Genomic DNA, 21,413 nt, shown 5'->3' on the forward strand with positions numbered 1-21,413 from the left:
TGAAAGAGCAGAGCTGTTTTGCTCTGCACAGCCCTCTCCATCTGCCTCCTGCCAGATCTTTTTGACACATCTCATTCTCCAGACAGCACAGAAACGCTCCTTTGTGTACTGTGTTGAAGATGTCCCCAAATCACCTAATGAGCTGACCCTTCCCTGTCACGTGCCTTGAAGCACCATCTCCAGCTTTAGAGATTGGAAGGATGCTAACAAAACGTGTGTGCTGAGGAGCTAAATACCTGGTGCAGAAGCCTCTGTGGGATGCCCGGGAGTCAGGCAGTTCAACCGGTTTCAGGACATGCAAGGTGTCCAGGTTGCACAACCCTCATCACAGAAACAGACTGAGCAAAAACCTGGGAAGTTTTCTTCTTGCTGTTGGCTTCCACTGCAACCCATCATTTTCTCAGTGTTAACACTACTTCCTGAAGACAGAACCCTTTAAGCTAAATTTCTGATGTTCTTTACTGTACTTCACTGCTGAGTCGTTTCAGATACAAAAGGAGACCATGTGGATCCCAAAGAGAAAGGAGGAGAGCAGATGAATTTTTAATGAAGCATCAAAGTTGGTGGAAGCAAACAGAGAAAGAGAATATATATGGACAGTGACCTAGGGAAGAAACTACACAGCAATAATGCTGCATGCTGCTGCCATCGTACCTTAGTAGAAAACATTTCAAGTGCAGGCTTATGTAAGATGTTTCTTTATTCAAGTTTTCTTCCAATTTTTGTTAAGTCTTAAGTTTATCAATCAAATACCTGTCCAGCTATTGGCTTTCTGAATGAACATCTTTTAATTAAAATTTAATTTTTAATTAAAATGAGAAACGATATGAGAGTTTTGAACATGTCCTACTTTACAATTTGCAACTTCCTGTTTTTATAGTTACAGCTTTCTGAAAGCCATAGTTTTCTACTGCTTGAGAAACACAATAGGAAAATTTTCTAAATTTTGAGCAGAAAGCTGTTCAGCATACTAGATGACACTTTCCCACACTATCCATCACCAGAGACTAGTTTATGGTTATTTAAATTACTCCTTCAAAACTTGACCACCAAATTTCACCCAATTTTAAAAAGGAAGGTTTTTATCACTCATTTGTCAACTATTCTGTCTTCTGCAGAACATAATCAACACTGAAATAACTCCTGCACAGCTACACACTAACACTTCCCATATTTATCTTCACGAGGAATTCAGTGAACTATTTCTTCACAGTCAATAGCAAAAAGAGAATCGGTGTCTTTGGCAAAAGTAAGAGTAGCTATAAACAGCCCTTCTCCATGCAAATTTGTTATTACGACTGTGTCATGACCTACATCAGTCCCCTGCTATGTGAGCTGCGAGTTGGTCCTGTGAGCAGCCTGCAAAATTTCATCCATTTGCTGGAAAATATCCACTGCAACATAAGATGAGGCCATCCAAATAATTTCACTTGCTAATTAACTTTGGAAATACATTACAGCCTTGTCTTCAAGAGTGATTTTAACAGACTACAGTGCTTATTCCACCGCCAAGCTTTCGTTCTATTTTAAAACCAAATTATATGACTTGGTGTAAAAGCAGTAACACCGACACATGTAAGTGGATTATTTGAAATTAAGTATTTGGCTTTTTTGCAACATCTATTTTCAATAAATGCCTTGGCTTTGCCGTGGTATTTATCTGTGCAGGCACACTGTTATCTGATCCCAGTGTATAATGCCATTAATATTATTGCATATTTATATTATGCCACCTTTAGCAAGGTTGGGCTACCAGGGTATTAGAATCTGCCTATATGAAGCAGATACTGTTCTGCAGCTCAAAACAATGACCAGCACTTCTGAATGAAAAGAGAGAAAGTGAACATTAGCACATCAAAGGCCCCTTTCTGAAAGAAGAAAAATTGCATGATGCACACTTTAATCTTTCTGACAATCTATGCATGGATTGAACTCAATTCTATTTTTCACACAAATGTGAATGCTTGATACGAGGACGTCTTTACCAACAGCAAAAAGAACAGAGAAAGACGTGCTAGTGCAGTCTTTGAACTTTTAAAATATGGATTAGCATGCAATAATATTTAACAACCGATAAAACAACATCCTTCTTATCTCTCTTAATAAACCCAAATAACGTAAACCACATTTTACAGGCAACATACAAAAAGCCTGTTATAAATATTTTAATCTTAAAATAAAAAAACAATTTAAGAAATTAGTAGTAAACAAAATACAGGCAATATTAAAGTCTTCATGTTAATGTCTATTATTTAAAATCAGTTACCCATCATAGAATAGCCTTAAGTGTAATTCACTTTATTAGCACTTCTATTTAGCTAAGGGTGGAATGGGACCTGTGTTTACAGGTTTAAAAGAAAATATTGCTAAAATATATATACAACATATATTACACTAACCATGCTCATTCTGCTGTAGTAAGCGTAGAAACCTCTGCATGTAGACTGCAGAAGACTTGTGTCAATCAGCCTGGAGAAGCAAACACCTAGGAGCTACTCTGATCTAGACAGCTCTCTACTCAGCAAAGCGTATACAAAAGCACTTCCAGAAAACAAGAGCACATGCCAACAGCACGATACTACCAAATGCTGCAAGAACGCCTCAGCGATACAGCTCTCCATACCCTCTCCATCAAATCACTACTTCCAGCGTAACACCGCAGATGGGATGACTTCGATTACCCCTTTTCCACTTACACAAAATTTACTTTTATTCTGTTCCTTTAATGAAGCAGCTAAAAGGACAGTATGGGTAATCAGAACTCTTTAAGTGTGTTTCTGCAGCAGATACAAGTCTAGGAAGATGGTACAGCAGCTTTGGAGGATTGCTGCAAGATAAGTTACAGTCACACATCCAGATGGACCTGCACCTGCCTGCAGGGGAACAAGAGGGAAAGGGAAAAATGAGTGAAGAGCAAGACATTTCTCCTCTCATTCCTTTGTCGGGATGCTCTGTTTGCTGCTAAAATTTCACCAAGATTGTTTGTAAATTTTTTTTTTGCTGACAACATGTTAAACCATTAAGTCCAAATGCTTGCAGAGAGCAGGAAAGGGACTCCACGGAAATGACATCCCAGAGTTTTCTTCACGTAAACAAGAAATGCATCTCATAACTATCAGCTTGTAAAGGAATGGCATGATTTTATAAACAAGCCTTATTAAATGCACGTACGGAATGAATTTGTTCCTAATTAATTTGGTTATAACTCAGTCACAGCCAGTGGAATGATATCTCGGAAGAACTTAAATAAGATCACAGTCTTTGACTTGCAGAACGCCACCAACGGAGGAAGCAGAGGTACCAAAGCCGAACCTCACACACCTGATACTTCGCACAAACTGGTACATTCCCAAACAAAACACATGCACTTCCCAAAAAGCTTGAGAAAAACATGTTTTTCTTGCAGGTATGTCAGTGACCTGAAAGTTAAACTGCTTCAGTTACAAAAAGGAGCAGCAGACCACATTCAGATTCACCTAAATATACTGTTAAAGCGGGGGGTCAGCGGTGAGAGGATGACTTAGCATATGCAAATACTGGAAAAGGAATTAAAACCAATCGGTTTTGAAAATCTCTCTTTTAGGGCAATGAAAACACTCAACATTCATTGTTAGAATTGGTCCAAAAGAGAACAGTGGCATGAGGAAAACCCATGAGAAAAGATTAACATGGCCGAGAACTGTCACAACAGAAAAGTTTGCCTGTGTCTTATCTTAGACACCCACGATGCTACAGAACAGCACACTGAAGGTACAACAAAAACCAGGGGCTCTTTATACTCATTTCACAAATGGCATCTGATATTTGGAAGGCAGGCAATACAGTTCACTCTTCTAAACACAGTGGGTTCAGCCCCATACCCAAGACTTTTCTTTTACTTCGTATTTTGCTTCTCCAGGATACAGCCTCACTCAAAGCACCAGCTAAAAAGCATACTGGGGGAGGAAAGAATGACTGCACCAGACAGATGGTCTGCCTTTGGATGCTGAAAAGGATTTTGAGGGAGTTGAGTAGTATGACTTAATTCTTGTCCTGAATATTTAAGGTAAACACAGATCAATCCAAATTAGGTAAAGCACAACTACAGTACTACAATACTGTGTTGTACATAAAAGGCAGCAACACATCATGAATGCAAAAATGCCCTACAAAAAAGTGTCCTTTTTCCTCTTTACTAACCTCTCTAGCTCCAAAGTCGGTCATGATAAGAATTTGAAATTCATATTCACTTCTAAGACTGTTTTTCTTAAAAATCTTGGCACTCTTAAAATACTACCTCTTCTGTCTGATCAGGGAAGAGACATTTATTTTCATTTTTTAAAAATCCAACTATTTATTCATTCTGCATAAATCATTGACTCGGCATGTTACTGCACAGTCAAAATGTACAGAGGTAAAGCAGCAGAAACACTCGAAGTATTTAGGAACGTCTGTCCTACTGTTTACTCGCAATTCTGGACCATCATTACAATAGTCTCTATGATAACTCCAGCAGCACTGGTGGATTCCACTCCACCCTAAAATCTCATTATACTGAATACGAAAAAAAACCCCCAACCCCCCAAACCCCACAAAGCTATCTCAGTCCTAATGCTCTAAACGTAACAAAAAGATGAGATACAAGGGGGGGAAAATGTGTATGCATGCATTGTATTTCTAATGTTCTTCCAGTAAGTGCCAAAATGAGAAATGAAACATTATGTTTACTGGTCTCTGTATATAGTCTTCAGTGATACAAGGGAAGATTAAAAATTGTTGTGTTGGGCATTAAAAAGAACACTAGAGTCCATGTGAGCCTTTTATTTGTAAACACCAGTTTTACAAATATTGTAATTGACATGAAAAATTGAAACTAAAAGCAAAATCTCTCCACTTTGCTTTCTGAGATCCCAGTACTTTGTGTGTTGACTTTTGGGATTCCAAAATGCATGTTGCTGTGGTATTTAAAAAAAAAAAAAAAAACAAAACGGAAATGCTGGCATGCAAATCCTATTCAGCAACTTGAGAATACTAAGGGCTTTTACAAGGCAAAGAACACGTTAAAAGTTCATTAATTAAACAGTGCTTGTGAACAGATGGAATGGCTATCTGGGCTCTAATTACTGTAAGTTGGTACAGAGGTTCGCAGACCTTAATGAGGTTCAATAAAATGAATGATTACACATCAATCACAATTAGAGAAACCTGTAAGATGAGCTGAATTATCATGGCAACAAGTCATAAAACATGGGAGCACAAAAACCAACAGGCTCTGCGAAAGCCTATAAAGAAAACGTTTCTGAATTGAAACAGTTCTGGATTGGAATGATTCCTCTCTACTGCCAACCCCATAAAAACGCTCAGTGATTTAACTATAAGGGTTGCACTGTCCCTCTCTGACATCCTGGAGGATTGATTAGCCGTAGGAGAGTGCAGGGCACTACAGTACCTAAGGGGTTAGCAACAGCAAAGCAAACAAGGCAATGATCTGAAAAATAACCAGTTACAGAAATGAAGAGAATGGGAACCCTTTGTCACACATTAAATACGTTGTTGAAAATAAAGACACTGATGTGTCTTTCTACCTTCCCAGTGAAATGGAGATGTCAAACATCAGGTACAGAGGCTGCTTGAAACCGGTACAATTAGAAAATGCAGCTATGGGGAAAACTGTGTAGTTGAGGCTATTCAGACTGATACGTGTGCATGTAACTGCTACTCCTACAACTTCAAAACTTCAAATAACATGGAGTTTTATTTAAAAATTAAGGACAGAAAAATAATCCCAGCCACTTCCATTTCTTACCACTGGAGCCACCTTGGGAAACAGTGTTTTCAGAACCTCGAATTTCCCAGCTGTAATAGATGCTGGCAGCAAGGAGAGGAAGGTGGTAAGATGGAGACAGACATTAATAGTAAGGGGAGGAGTTCACTTATATGTGAAGTCTCTGAACATCAGCTCCAGTGCTCATTCCCCAAAGTAACAGCTCTATACTTTTATCATCTTCTCTGTACTGCTAACACTTCTATCACCTTAATGGTGTTAGTCTGGCAGATACAGCCCTTTAAAAACTCCAGAAGTCAACTTTCAATACAAGGAAGTTAAGAGTCACAGGTATGGCACAAGTTAAGGTAAGATCTTTCAGGAACAAGAGAAAAGAAAAATGCATGCTAGCTTGAGGTTATTTCCTAAATTTTAATTACTTCACTTTCATGATGCTGCATTTTTGGTATCAAGACTTTGCAGCAATGAAAAACTGAGATAATGTCAAGTTTGTTTGTTACAGTGATAACACCAAGATTTCCAAGTGAAATAACTGCTACTTGAACAACACTACTTTGCCCAGCTGAAAGGTGGGCAGGAGAATGGCTATTGTATTTAACTAAGACAACAAACTGTAGACTAGCAAGGTTTTATAAGATCATCCATGTTGTTACACAGGTGAAAATGAACGAGATGGATAATCCTAAACAGGTACAATAAATCTAGCTGTTCAGCAGAAGTTAGTGTTACAGGTTCTCAAAAAAAACCTGGCCCAGGCCAATTCAGAGAAAGTATTAAAAAACAGCAAATGAACTGAGATTTTTTTTTTTACATGTTACTTAGCATTAGATTTAAGAAATCATTAAAAGCCATCTGCTCCTGTTTATACACTAGAACCCTAACAGTTAATCTTACTGTGAAATACACACAAAAGTATGATACTGAGGAAAGAAAAAATGCAAATTAAATACGCCAGCCAATAAACCCACTATGAGAAAGTAGCTTTCTCCTATTCCTCTCTCTTGCTGTCTCCATGTTTATGTCCTCAACCTAATAAAAAAATCCCCAGTTAACAGGATGGCTTTAACAGCGCATGTAGACGGAAAGCCTTTCCTCTTTAAAGAATGATATAAGATTATGGTGCTACCCATTAAAGTAGCTTTTATATAATAGGCACAAAAATTATGCACCTCATCCTCTTAGTATCAGACGCAGAGTCAGTCAGGTTGGAGGGACGTCAGGAGGTGATCTAGTCTCACCTCCTCAAAGCATGGTCAACACTGAATCCTGCAGCTCATTTTTACTAAGAGAGAATCAAAGCAATTAAGAAAATTCAAAGCTAAACCTAAAACCATTTTTCCTGTTTGGAAAATGATTTCTTAACTTTTGAATTAAATGATTGCAGCATGTATGGTTCATGAAAAACATATACTGAAGTCAGGTTTCCTTTAAGAGAGAAAAAGAAGAAAAGTTTGAAAAATTATGTAAACCTATATTGGTGATTACACATTTGTATTAACGCAAGTGCCCGGATCGTTGGGGATGCACCCATCAAAATGCCCATACGCACATCTAGCTGGTCTTCTGCATCCTTTGTGCCTTCTCACCGCCCACGGAGAGGCAAACGGGCGGTTTCAGGGACACGGGGACTGCCTTGCTAGATCGAAACCACAGTTTCCAAGGTCGGCACCTGGGCTTCGGCCATGGTGAGGCCCAGGCACATTGTACCGGACCCGTTGCGGACCCCACAGCAGGCTGGTATGGAGTCACCAGCCCCACAAAAGCTCTCAAACTATCCCCTAGTAAAGACTTTCTGAAGCCAGGACTTCTCCTTAAAAACATTCCCTGCAGGAGCATTAACCTTGCTGAAGCACGGCCCGCAGGGGTTCCCCGTAACAAGTTGCTCACGGGGAGCCCGAACCGCCGAGCTCGGCCACCTTCATCTTTCACTGCAGGTCCCTTTGTTCCTTTGTTGCGATGGAGGGAGCGGGGAGCTTCCCGCTGTGCCGCCCGCTCCGTTCCCTACTGCTTATACTTCCCGTATGCTTTTTGTCTCGTAACAAGAGTAAGCAAGCCTCAGCTTTGCTAACGAGTCTTTTCATGACCTCTGTAATTCCACATTCATGCAGAGCAACCGTGTGCCATGCAACCAGGATGTGCTTTAGTTTTCTCTGAATTTTGCGGTTTAATTTGATGATCACGCTGTAAAAATTAAGATGCATCCTTTTAATCTAAATTACTTGGGATAATTTAACTTAATTTTATTAAAACGTAGAAACGATCACTGTACATTCTGCACAAAGGAATTAGACTGGAAAGTTAAGAATCAGCATCAGCGATACCAGCAGCTCCCTCTAGTTGGAAAGTGTATTATTTTGCTCCCCAAAGAGCTAGTATATAGGAAAGATAGCCAGATATTACAAGCTGCTTATAATAAGCGGTTTGGGAACTTGCGCTGTAATATATGATCATTGTAGATCTACTAGCTACGTTCCTTTGATTCTCTCTCTTAAATGAAAATAACTTTTTATTATCTACACTGACTTCTGACTATTTTTGTAATATGTAACTGCCAAAAATTTAAAAATTCCCAACATTTGTCAATGAATCTACTTTGGAACAACAACAACAAAAATTACCGTATGTTAGAACAGTAATTTGAAAACTGTGTTTCACTGAAATTTAAAATAAGAGTTAGAACTTGCACGTGCTTTAAATAAATATAGGGTTTCATATATTGATCCAGAAGCCACCTCCTTACATTTCCAAGGCTTTGAAACTAAAGAAGAGGCTTTTTAGCCTGAGGGGTTAAAAGTGTGGGTGTGGAAGTGGGCTTTTGTTAGAAAAATTAGCAATGCTATGAGTCATTGTGCATTAGCGGCAGAATAGTTTTGCATCTTGTATGAATCCAGACACCATATGCCATGCGAGGGCCTGCTACTTTATGCGGTGCCGCTGCTGATGGGCGGCCACGTGGGCATCCCCAGCGGAAAGGCTGTCTGCGCGCGGCGGCGAGCGCAGGAACCCGGTGATCCGAACACGCTGGACATTGTCGCGAGCAGCAGGAACAGCTGGTAAGCTAGCAGAGCTAGCAGAACTAGCAAAGCTAGCAAAGCCAGCACGCCGCAGCAGCGGCGGCGAGCCAGCATGCTAATGAGACGGCGAGCGCGCACAAAGCCCGCCGCAGAGGGGATCGACCCCGGTGCTGTCGGGTCCTGCGCGGCCCAGATTTTGGAGATTTTAGCCTGCTCCTCGAAACCACGCTCCTGCTGCTCCCCCACGCCCGCTGGTCTCCCCACTGCCACAGCAAGGGCTCGGGGCCGGGCGCCTTGCTCTGCTCAAATACAAATGTCATCTTTACTCTTGCCAGCGATGCAGCAAGCGGGCCAAGACGACAACCCCTAGTCAGGCAAAACTCACGCCGAAGCCAATGTGCGTTTTGTCCGCGGGAGGATTGCACAGCCTGAATTAAATTTAAAGTCCATTCAGATGAAACTCTACTTCCCCCCCCCCCCCCCATTGTGACAAAAGCCAAACAAAAAAACCCTAGGAAATCCAAAGTGCAAGTGAGTGTTCAGAAGCAAGTTTCCAAAAGATACAACAGAGGTTTTAGCTACACAAATCCCTTCAAAGTTATTAGGGGCGGAACAGCAAAATCATCAAAACTTACTTTGAAAATACAAAGAACACAAACCCTTTTAATTTGTCTGGTGTGCAAGTAAAAACCAAAAAAAGCCCAAGCCACAAGACTGAATGAAGTACTTAGTAGCAACCTAAATATATCAATTTTGCTCTGTGAACCTTTAAAGAGAGCCTCTCATTAAGCACAAGTTAGAGGCTCTTTGTCTAATATGACAGAAAACATAAACCACCAAGCAATAGGTGTTTGGACCTCTGTATATCTTACTTGAAGAGAATGGGAGCTTGAGTTCACACCTTACAATGAAAGGTACATCTACTAGTCAGTTATAAACAAAAAAACTACACGACCCTGACTCGATGCTTGTTATTGCAAGTTAAATTGAAGGCAGACTTCCATCACAGACCTCCTGGAAGCCCTTTGGGTAGGGCACGGTTATGCTAACAAAACTGCACTTTTAATAAACTTGTTTTATTTTTACGGAGAACAACAGAAACACTGATCACCATCACCTTGACCAAACTGTAGGTATTTCATGAGCAATGCCACCAAAGCTGGCAGACTGCAGCTGAGCGAGACATGAGTGGCCAGTTAATCCAGAAACGCGGCCAATGTCAGGCTGCTATAAGCACCCTGTTAGGCACCCCGTGAATACCTACTAGCTATTGGCCAGTCGGTACAAACCTCAGAATCCATACATTTCCCTCTTCAGCCCTTGCTCGTGGTGCTCTTCGCAGACTGGCAGAGAAATCGACTGCATTTTGCTTGTGAATACGCGAAGAATTATATTATGCTTTTACAGATTTAAACTGGATAACCATTACTCCCAGCAATCTTAAGAGCAGCAGTGGTACATGAACCCTTTTGCACAACTCAAGTTTGATTCAGCACTAGGACACAAGTTTAAAGCAGCACTTAAATAAAAAAACCAGTTTCCTGCAAAATTATTCATGAACAAATAAAGTACTACTGATGAAGAAACGGAATAAAGAAACCAAGCATTTCATTCAAAGCAGCAACTTCTCCATGGCAGAGGAGAGTTAGGATTCAAATTCCCAACTCCCAGTCCTGATCTGCTGCTAATACTTTATGTACTATACTATTTCCAGCAAGATCATGACTTTCCAGTCTTTGGAAGGGGCTAAAGAGGTATGGCTGTGTAATTTAGGAAGCTTGTTTTCAGTTACTGCACATGTACATCATTTAACAAATCCAAAGTTGAGTTTGGGGGTGGGGGTGTTCCTATTTCTGACATATATCACACAGTAAACTCACTTTTCATTTAAAAAACCATTACATTCATGATGTCACTTAACGATAGGTTCATTTTTGGAATTACCCATTAAATCACTTAGCAAATAAAACCTTTTAAACTGTTGGGGTTTATTTACTTTTACTGAAGCGTAAAGTTGCTGCACAGAGATCATCATCAGGAAGGGCAGCAGTTAGTGCCGTTTAAAACTCTGCTACAGAATTAGCTTGGGACTTTCTCGGCAACCCTTAGTGATCTTTACAGCTTCCAGCCATGGAGAATAACAACGATGCCCCACGTTATAGCAGAAAAATAAATTGTATTGTTGACATGCAAACTTCACTGCTGCCTCCCTTGCCTTTTGTACAATGGTGAAGCTCACCGGCAGTTCACAGTAATGCATATAAAAGACGTGCGTCTAGCAGGGGACTACGAACTGGGACAGGTATGTACAGATGCATGCACAAAAATATAGAAATATGTAAAACCATTGTGTCCATACATCATGCAGCAGCATGTGAATTTTAAATCCACAGAAGCATTATATACTCTTTATATATTCACAAGCGGGATGCAGTAGATTTCTCTGCAAGTCTATGAAGAGCACTATGAATAAGAGCTGAAGAGCCGCCTCCACAATCCCATGTAATGCCACCTAAAAGCTTTGCCTCGCATGACTTATTACAGGCTGGAGCAGATTAGAGGCATCGATCGCTGCCTGGAGAAGGTTCTCGCTGCGAGGAGGGAAGGCAGCCGCAGAGACAGACAGCCCGGCCATCGATCTGCTCCAGCAGGGAGCTGCACTGCAGAATGAAGGTCAGTGCTGCTTTACGCCACCCCGCACAGCCACCGCCGCGTTCATCAGCATCCCTCAGAGACTGTTGCGACGGTACCAAATACTTCTGTCTGAAACTCAAACCCTCGCATGAGGGCTGGTTATAGCAACCATCAGAAAAACGAAGGACAGCAAGTTAAACCTGCTGCTCTCTGCAGACAAAGCAGCAGAGGACTGACTACAGACAGACTCTCCTGCGAGCCAGAACCGATCACTTTGGCGGAAAACTGTCAGATGCCATGTCACATAAATTGTCACAGCTCCTGTGACACATGCTTTAGAATTTCATAGTAATTTCTAACAGCATCTACATAGCTTGAGGGCATAACTTCTTTGGATGAAATAAAGGGAACAAATTGTGAACCTTTCTCTAAAAAGAGTAACAGGCTTTCTATTTTATTTTCAGGGTATGATCAAACACCCCTTTACAACCAAAGCAGAGTTCTAAACGCAAGCTCAACAAAGCACATTTTGAAAGGTATGCAAAATGTGTCTTTAGGCATCTGACATTATGTGCACCTACAAAATATGACAGCCACTCACACAATTGAGTCCATCATAGCAAATAACTTTGTTAGTTTCTGATAAAGCAGGTAAGACGATCAGTTGCTCTACATTAAGTTAATCAGAAGCTGGCTTAAACCAACGAAAAGAATTAATTCAGAATTCAAAGTTGATGTTCTTTGCTTAATATTCTCGATTCCAGACATGACATACTAATATATAGTAGATGTGTTAATACACGGATGCAATATAATGAATTAAAGTTATGGATATCTTTTTTTGCTTTGTACGTAGACGGTCTTTTGATTTTATCCTAATGAACTTCTTGTTTGGTGTAGTTAAGTAGGCATACCATATTCATTACAGTGGATAAAACTTTAAGAGTTATTCATGTATCAAATTACTTCTCCAAAGTAAGGGCTGTGTTTTCTTCTGGCCCACAAACAGGATTGCAAATCGTAAGCAGGGAAATGGTGACATCCAGTGCTCAGATATCATGTAAAGCATATGCATCCTCATCATGCTCTTTTTTGTTTGCTCCAACGCACAGACACCTTCAGTGTCTAATGCACAGATGCATTATGTTGCAGCAAAGTACTATGAACATCCATGATAAATTTAAAAAGAATTTTAAACTCTTTTACCTTCAGGTTTTCTCTTTGAATGAACAGCAAATAATGCAAACAACTTTGGAAACAATACCACAACCTGCCACTGTGATAATTTTTTTCTTCTCATCAGACTAAGACTATTTAGGTCAGCCCTTATATAATTCTATTTATATTAATGAAAAAGGCAGAAGCAGCACAGCTTATATTAGAGATTTGTTAGGATTACATCTCCAAGAACACTTGCACAGCTACCCGAAATGGACAGTTTTGACAGCAAAAATAGTGGCTAACAGACACGAGTCTGCATGCCCACCTCATCCCCATCAGTTATTTCTTCTTCCCCTGTACAGTACCACAGCACTGTACTTTAATCAAGATGCTATAGAAAAGTATGAAAAATACACAGGAATCAACAGGCAGAATAAGAACAAACCCCTTTTCTTTCCCTAAGACCAAACCAATTTATCCTAAAAGTGAGATTGCTTAAAAAGATGATTTTGAAATAAACATATTAATTCTTAATAAACTCCAACCGGAACCAACTCCCTATTTACTCATTCACAGGAAGACAGATGTAGCTTACATTGCTAAGAAAATAATTCAAGGACTACAAGAAATCAACAAAGAATGCAGGAAAGAAGCCAACCGGTGCTTGCACATAGGGACATTTTACACTCTCCAGTAGGTTGCTTGCAAAAAGCTGGTTGAAGCTAGGGTAACATTTCAGACACGTCAGAATCTCTCCTACTTTTCTTCAAATTCAGTTAGTGAGACCAGGTAGGACTGGAAGTAAGACAGTTATTTGCAATGGCAGAGAAAAAAAAAAAGTGGTAAAATACTACCACATCAAAATAATTTTTCAATTAAAAAGAAGTTTTTTTTTCAGTAAAGGAGTGGAAACAGAGATACACGCATTTACATTCAGGTACATGGGGCCACTTCACAGATCATGGCAGCAACTCACCAAAGTTTCCTCTTCATCACTGTGGCCATCTTTCAAACTCTGAGAAGCTTTTCTTTCCAGTTTAAGCAGCGAGCAAAAAGGCTGAAAAAGCATTGCTCCACCTTACACTTACACATTTTTTTCTAAAACAAACCAGGTTTGGTACAATCTTTCAGGCAATGCAATTTAAAGAACGGCTGTCTTGTGAAGATAATTTTGCACTACACTTTTTTTTTTTTAGAGAAGATGATAAAAGATTAAGAATCCAGGATGTTTACCTCTATTGTTATTATGTGAGATGGGAAAGAAGAAGCATCATGGTTATGAAATTTCATAAATAAAACCTGAGACCAACTTACAGATCTCTAAACAGGAACAATTTGATTCAAGAAGCAAGGAAATTAATCCATTTTGAAAGACAGTCTGAATTCTGGGTAGTCAGAAGTACATTTTCCTATGCATTCTAAGGGGAGCCTTTTGCTCAGACATCACTATCCCCAAATCCCAAAGTCTTTTTGGAGACCAACATTAAATTATGGACCAATGAAAGCACCTGACACCTGCAAACTTAATTACATTTTCATGTTTGGAGGTTTACTAGCACCTGAGCTTAAAAACTGTCAGCTTAAACAGCAGCTGTAAATCAGACCCATAATAAAGACTTAAATACAAACCCTATTCCACACCCCCCCCATCTCCAGTATTTTACCTTTACAGATAAGACCAGCTCCCAGAGACGTGTGCTACTGCAGCTTAGGGCGACTGGGACTCCAGAATGTACAAGTGTTCAAAAATGCTTTCCAGCATCCAACTAATTTAATGCAAGCTGGAAGACAGCACAATGTTGCAGTTTTATATCATCACCCCTACCATTTTTTAAAATGTTCAATATTACTGGAACCAGAACAGACCCTTGCTTAGGGGGTCCTGCTCAACCCAATTACAATTACCAAAGCACTGCACCAAAGCACCAAATTAAGAATGCACTGTTTTTCATCTCTGCTCTCATCTCCTAAGCCATCCTGCTTATATAGACTCATGTTACTCTTAAATACTGACAATTAGCAACCTCTGCTTTAACTGGGCTTAATTAAGAGGAACTTCAGATTTGATACATAATTGCTTGTCTGTGAGACTGGTTGTTCTTTACTTTCCCTAGCACATAAAAACGTGGCTTTAATGCTCCCCAAAACTTGCATAAATATATAAATCTTTATACAACAATTTTACTAAGTTTAAATATTATTATTCTTTGGTTTTATATCATTTAAGCCACCTTATCGGTTACAATTTCCATAAAATACACATGCATATTTAAAATAAAAACTATTGCCTGAAAAAGCAGACTGGCAAGGCTGCTGAAACACATTACCTTGCTCTCAACAGTTACTTAAGGATGGTGAGAGCACCAATTAGTATGGTCTGCAGCCGCTCAGTCTCAATGCTTCATTGCACCAAGAATGAATGCACTCCTGAAAAAATGGTTATTTTGAACATATACTAACGTATAATCACCCATGACCATGTAAACATTGCAGCAGCTACAGAGACAACTGAGCTTTAACCGTTCAAAAGACAACTGAGCTATGCGTTAACTACCCTGGTTTTGCTCCTGGTGTAATGCCATCGCACGCCATTTGATGTATACAAAGAACTTGTAGTCAAAATGGCTTTAAACTAAAGTTTAAATATAGTTAATAATTTTTTAATGACTATTCCTCTCGCCCTAATGAATTCCTTAAAACAGAAACAATCACATAAACATAAAAAATAGGTTTAAAAAAAAAATCTGATGTGGTCTCCCATAGTTACCTTCCTCATTTTCAAAGAGATTTCCAACAGAAAAATGTATTTGGGTACGACAGTGGAATTTGTGTCATCATGACCAAGCGATTATAGCACACAGCGAGATTCTCCTGCGGCTCTGCGGTCCTGGTCCCCATGGAAACCGGACTCGGATATTGTCCTCCACTCGCTGGAGCACCGAGACTTGGGAGCCTTTTGTGCCTGATGAGATTTCTTCCACAACCTTCCAGCAACAGACCCTATGCTTCCTCCTGACTCTTTCCTAATTGAGATGCAAATTAATCTCTGTGGCTGATTACACTTCCCCTAAAGCCCCTGACAAGTGCAGCTGTAACCAGAGTTTACAGACTTTCCAACAAGTGACTTCAGCTGTCACTACTGGCAAGATGCTGCCCCAGCTCCCCGGCACGCGACCCGGCACACCGCACCAGCTCCTTGCCAGGCAGGAGCGGGGGTAAGGGCTCTGCTCCACTTGGAGCAGGGTCCCAGCAGGTATTTCACACCCTGCCGCTGCTCCAACACCAGCACCACAGGCTCGGTGCCTTCTTGCCATTGAACCATTTACACCAGGTGAAGCCTTCAATCCATTTCTAACCACACTTGAGAAAATTTTTAGCTACTAACCCTTACTGTGGGTGCTGACTTTTAACGTGACCTGTGTGACAAGCAGAAGTGGCAGACCACTCCTCAGCTCTGCCTTAGGCAAGCTTTTCTGCACTCACCCGAACCGCAAGGTTACGCCTGATGCGCTGCCAAACATCATCTGTTACTTTTCCAGGATTTTTGCTTTGTATTTCTCCCTTCTATTGAAATTTTTTGAGTTATTTCACATTTGAGTTATCTCCAGTCTGACAAAGTTACTAAACTCTTTCATTTACTCTTTAAATTGCTGGGTCTGCTTTCCTCCTGTTCTCCTTGTAGCAGTTACCAAAGCAAACACCAGAGCAAAGTCATTCACTGCGAGTGCACCTTTTGGGAGCTACAAAGCAGCGTTACTGCACTGGACAGGTTCAAACACCACCTTTACACATCTATACATTTACATTCCAATTGCTGGCTTGTTAAGAATTTTAGTACATCTAAAACTGTTTCATTATCCATAGTAAAAGTTACAGATAGCTTTGTCTCCCACTCCAGTGTCATCCTGATGGGATCTTCCCACCACATTATCTTTGTCCAGTTTCAGAATTTTCTCAATCCACTTTCATTTATCAAACAGACAAGTGGCAGTTGATTCACTACAGATATCGCTGGTGCAAAAGCAGGCACAAAAAAGGAAGAAAAGAATCCAGGGACAGATGCTGTTTCAGCTAGACCTCAAACATATGCCGAGAAGTGGCATGTGCTATCATATTTGTGCTGCTCATGCTTCCCTGGGGACAAGAAGGGACCCAGAGAGAGACCCTGTTAGAAAGCAGGAGCACAGCAGGCTGGTGAGCGCTGTTTGCTCACAAAATGTTGAAAGCCAAAAGATGAGCAGGATCGGGAATCAGAGGACTCTGACCAGGAGTGAGGTGCTGGGACAGCGGTAAGAGGCAACAGGATCTCTTCATTCTTGTAACTGCTGTTACTTATGTTAATTTTACTACACTGTTATTTTATTATTATACAGTGACTATGCAAGCAGATGGATTAAGTTAAATTCTGCATAGAAGAATTTTAGTAATTAGCTAGATTTCTCTCATGAAACAAAAGTGGAAAACTGGGCAAGTTTTGATTCATCTGTTAGGTACTACCACGGTTTTGCAGCTGATGTATTGCATTCAACTGCTCATGCAACAACCACCAACTGCCTTTGTTTTAAAATGAGTACACAACAAAATTAATAAAATACAAATTTATTTATCAACAATGCTACTTTTAATTTCTGATGGCTTTTGCAAAGGATACTGGATAAAATTTAGCCTTTTAAAAAAACACAGTATTTTGAGGATATTTTGTGTTTTAAAAATGTGCGTCTCAAACTACTTAATCAATGTCCTTTCGAAGATCAAAAACATTACATTTACAAACTCTTTCTGAAAGTCACATGGTTAGAAAAACACCCAAATCAAAAGCTCCCCAAAGAAAACAAAGTGCACTGAGTGTTGTCTGGAGATAAGTGATATGATTAACAAAACAAGCTATAAGATGTTTCTAGCATCATTATGGCATTATGAGAAAACCCTAGAGTAAGTGAAAACGAGTAGTAACATTAGTCTGTATACACACAAGAATAAAAGTCTATGCTACAATTCCTGTAACAGAGAAGCATACCATCTAGTTATTTTCCAGCACCTGTTAGAAAATATGTTCTGAAAATGCCCAAATACAGACGTGGCTGGAATGAAACTGAATTCGGGAGCTGAAACATCGGTATCTGAGGCCAAACCCCATCTGCCTTATTAATGTAATGAGTCCAAGCAAAGTCAATTGGACTACTTCTTTGCGTAAGATAGGAATACAACTGAGCTCTGTGTATTAGCCTAATACACATTGTAGATAACTTCTATTAGAGTGAAAGAAAATTGAGTACTATCATTACTTACAGTTCAAAGCATCAGTGTTAAAGTCCAAGTCCACCACTAGTGAGATTGAAGCTGCTGGTGAGAACACTCTTGGACATTATGACCTTATTTTTAAAACACTGGATGGCAACTGGGTGTGAACAACTGAAAATATTGAGCTTGATGCAAAGAAAGTTTTGACCTTTTCCAATAAAATCAAATGGTAAAGACTTCCATTAAAGCTTACCTCTCCGCAGAGGAACATTCAGAAGTAAAAACCCTACCAAGAGGAGCTTTGCCCCAGCAAGAAGAAAGGATACAAGCTCTGGTAGAGCGGGATGAGTGACTTGACGGCTCTGCTGGCATTGATGCACGTGGCACATATGAGGCTTGGCAGCAGTTTTGCAGTCACGATTGCTCCATCGAAGAGAGGACCAAAAAATGGCACCTGTGGACCCCGAAATAAAAACAACACATGTAAAGCCAAGCCAACATAAGCTGAAAGGTTAGTGTAGAGCACAGGAGCAACTTCCAAAATCACAAATAGAAACAACATGCCCAAATCCCAGGGGATTTTCACAGCAAGGCATCTGCTGCTCGAGAAAGGCGCCAGGAGGCAAGAGGCAAGTTTCACACTGCCCTGCTCTAAACGGTGAAGTGATTTGGTTACATTACAAGTGTTAGCTTGCTCTAGGTCTCCCCTCTAGATCATGGGCACAAAGAGATTCCTCCAAGTACAGCAGAACAACACAGAAACAAACCACCTCCACAGGCTGTAGCTGCAGGGCCATTGCCACCCAGGACAGCACGGTCAGTCGGGTGGTACCCTTGCTAGCACAACATACTGTATGTTGCACTGTATTATTGATGTTTGGAATAATAAGCATCAGACCCACTATAGGAGACCAGTACATTATTTTGCCGTAAAACAGTATGACCACATTGTTTTCCACACTGAAACTACCCGTGTGGTATTAATTCCCCAATTTTTTATTTTAAGTTTTTAAATCTTCCATAATTGCCATCAGCATACTTTACATGTACATGCACATTTCATAGAATATTCAACTGGGTAAACATGAGCTTGTTATGTGTACGAACAAAATTCGCAATTGATATTCCATTTTGAGTAGATATTAAGAGCTGTTTTCTGTCTTGCATCCCAACAGGAGACCCTGATTCACTGGCTGAATCCAACATTGGCAGGAGTTTTTGCAAAGAAGTATTTGTTTCAGATAATCCTCTGTACACTCCTTCCATGGACTTCACTGAAGGAAAAAAAAATAATAATTGAGCTGATCCAAGACAATGAGGTCTGTGGAAAGCAGAGGAGATGGAGGAAAACTACCACCTCTCAGAGGCAGCCCCCCATAAACAGGGCTGGGACAGGCACAAACAGGTCTATCCCAGCATAGCATGTCAAGGTGTTAAAACACTGCTTCTTGAGGGTTACCTCCAGAGGAAACCACCATATAATGTCATTTGGTGGCATATAGCTCTTCAGATAAAGGCTATACTAGGTAAAAGAGACACTTTATAAAAGTGAAATATGTCCAGAATTGCATACACATAACAGACTTCACCATGTCAAACCCAGAAAATTTTAATGCTTAAATATATAATAAATTTTAGTATTTACAAGTAGCTAAATTCATTTCCCTTTCACAAACTCAAAATGAAAAAAAGCCCAACCAAAACCCTAGACAGAAGCTAGCAGCAATTATCAATATTTAAGCTATGGATTTTTTCCATCTGTACAGAGGCTTATCACATAAATAAATACCCTCTATTATTCTTCTGCAACTGCTTGTGGGTGACTGTGACAGTCATTCAATAAATGGACAAAGGGAATAATATAAATCCCCTGCATCTAGGGAATTCCTCTAATTAGAAGTGGCAATGAATTACAGAAGAAATTTGGGTTTAATATAACATCTGCAAATGACAGCTGTCTTTTCACAGTTATTTTGTCATTCCTTTACTTAAAATAATTACCCACCCCCCAAAAAATAGATTAGTGTAAAATGTTTCCATAGTGGGTTTGCCTTTTTTTTTTTTTTTTTTTTTTTTATGCTAGCATTACTATCTAGGCAGTTGGAAAGAAAGGTGACAGGAAGAAAATCTATGCCACCAAACTGATAATGTTCTAGAGCATCTACTTTTCCCTCTTTAAGCAATAACATTTTTAAGTGAAATTTTTAACACGTACTCCATTTACAAGTATTGACAAAAGGAGAAAAAAAATGTAAAACTATATTTTTTTGTAAGTACAAATAGGGAGGTTAAGTACATAAGAGTATTAAAATTATACCAACATACAAATACCAGATACTTAAAGTCAGATTAGCACTTATATACGCTACTGTACAGGGAAATTGATTGTCAGGCTTTTTGACAAGCAATTTTTGCTTACAGGACTTTGTTTCTCTGTTTCAAAACCACCTGGAGTCTAGGGAGTATGGTAGATTTTCTTAACACAGTATTACAGAGTTTATATACTTAAAATACAGACAAGGTATGTATATTTTATACACCTTGTATATGTGTGTATATAAATACATACACATATATATATATATATATGCTCACATTTAAAAAAATCTTTGTGGGCACCCTCCATCCAGCAAATTTATCAAAAATATCTCCAATCTGATATTTAAAAAAATAGTTCAATAATTGCTTTCTCTGAAAGTTTAATCGTCATACTCCAATAAACTGTACTTTTCTGTACTATAAAATTTCTTTCAAACAGAAAAGTAGGCTAATTCAAGCTGGACCCTAAAAATTGAGAGCCTTCCTTACCATCCCTGAACTCTGTCCCCACAGTGTAGAGATATGAGTGCAGTGGGTGCTCTTCGGCATGATCTTCATGAGATTGGGAAACATACTTTTGTCAAGCATGTTTCAAATAATCAGATTATTTCAAGAACTGTGTCCCAGGCACCAGTTTTGTCAAAAAGTACACATTTTTCCTGACCCAAAGTTGGCATACACTGGCAGACAGAAAAAGAAAGTAACTCAAAGGATGGAAGTGACTTTGTGTAAGAGCGACTGATTTTACATTGCCATAGAAAAACAAGTGTAACCCACAGGAAACCAGAACCAAGAGCAGTGTTTCCCCAAATCAGTTCACAGCTTTTCGATGTGTGGGGCTAGCCCTCTGGAGACCTGCAAAGGCGTCGCTGCCCTGCCTGACAGCAGCAGCAGCGGAGCCAGCAGGCCTTACGGCTCCCCGGCAGGCTCAGGGTCTGCAGAGCCCGCTGCGATACAAGGAGCACACACAGCCAGACCATACGCCTGCGTGGACACAAAGCTCGGAATTATTAATTCCCAAGCAGATCTACCGGCCACGCTGAGGGTCATTAAAGTCAATGGAACTTGCATATCGTCAGCTTCCATCTGTACAGGGGGCTCTGCCTTAACGAGGAGTTCGAGGGGGAAGACAAGCTGAATGCACAGGGACATGCTCCCTGCTCAGTACTTTTCTGTAAGTTGGTATTAAATACCCATTTGAGGAAAACAGTGTTTTGAACGGTTACCAAAAATATATTATGCTTTGACAGGAATAAATTAAAAAAAAAAAAGGTAAATAT

General features: G+C 39.9%; 1 protein-coding gene across 5 annotated transcripts in view; it reads right to left on the bottom strand.

The window, feature by feature from the left end:
* Positions 1-21,413, bottom strand: part of RALGAPA2 (Ral GTPase activating protein catalytic subunit alpha 2) — a 135,085-nt gene that overhangs the window by 30,337 nt on the left and 83,335 nt on the right. For all 5 annotated transcript variants that reach the window (XR_012651570.1, XM_075035273.1, XM_075035271.1 and 2 more), the window contains one exon: positions 18,141-18,268. Coding sequence is in view for 4 of the 5 variants with exons in the window: in XM_075035273.1 (XP_074891374.1) it covers positions 18,141-18,268 (128 nt within the window). In the remaining variant the exon portion in view is untranslated. The remainder of the gene's footprint in view (positions 1-18,140; positions 18,269-21,413) is intronic.

This window comes from Buteo buteo, chromosome 9 (genome assembly GCF_964188355.1).
Source record: "Buteo buteo chromosome 9, bButBut1.hap1.1, whole genome shotgun sequence".
In the NCBI taxonomy this organism is placed as follows: Eukaryota; Metazoa; Chordata; class Aves; order Accipitriformes; family Accipitridae; genus Buteo; species Buteo buteo.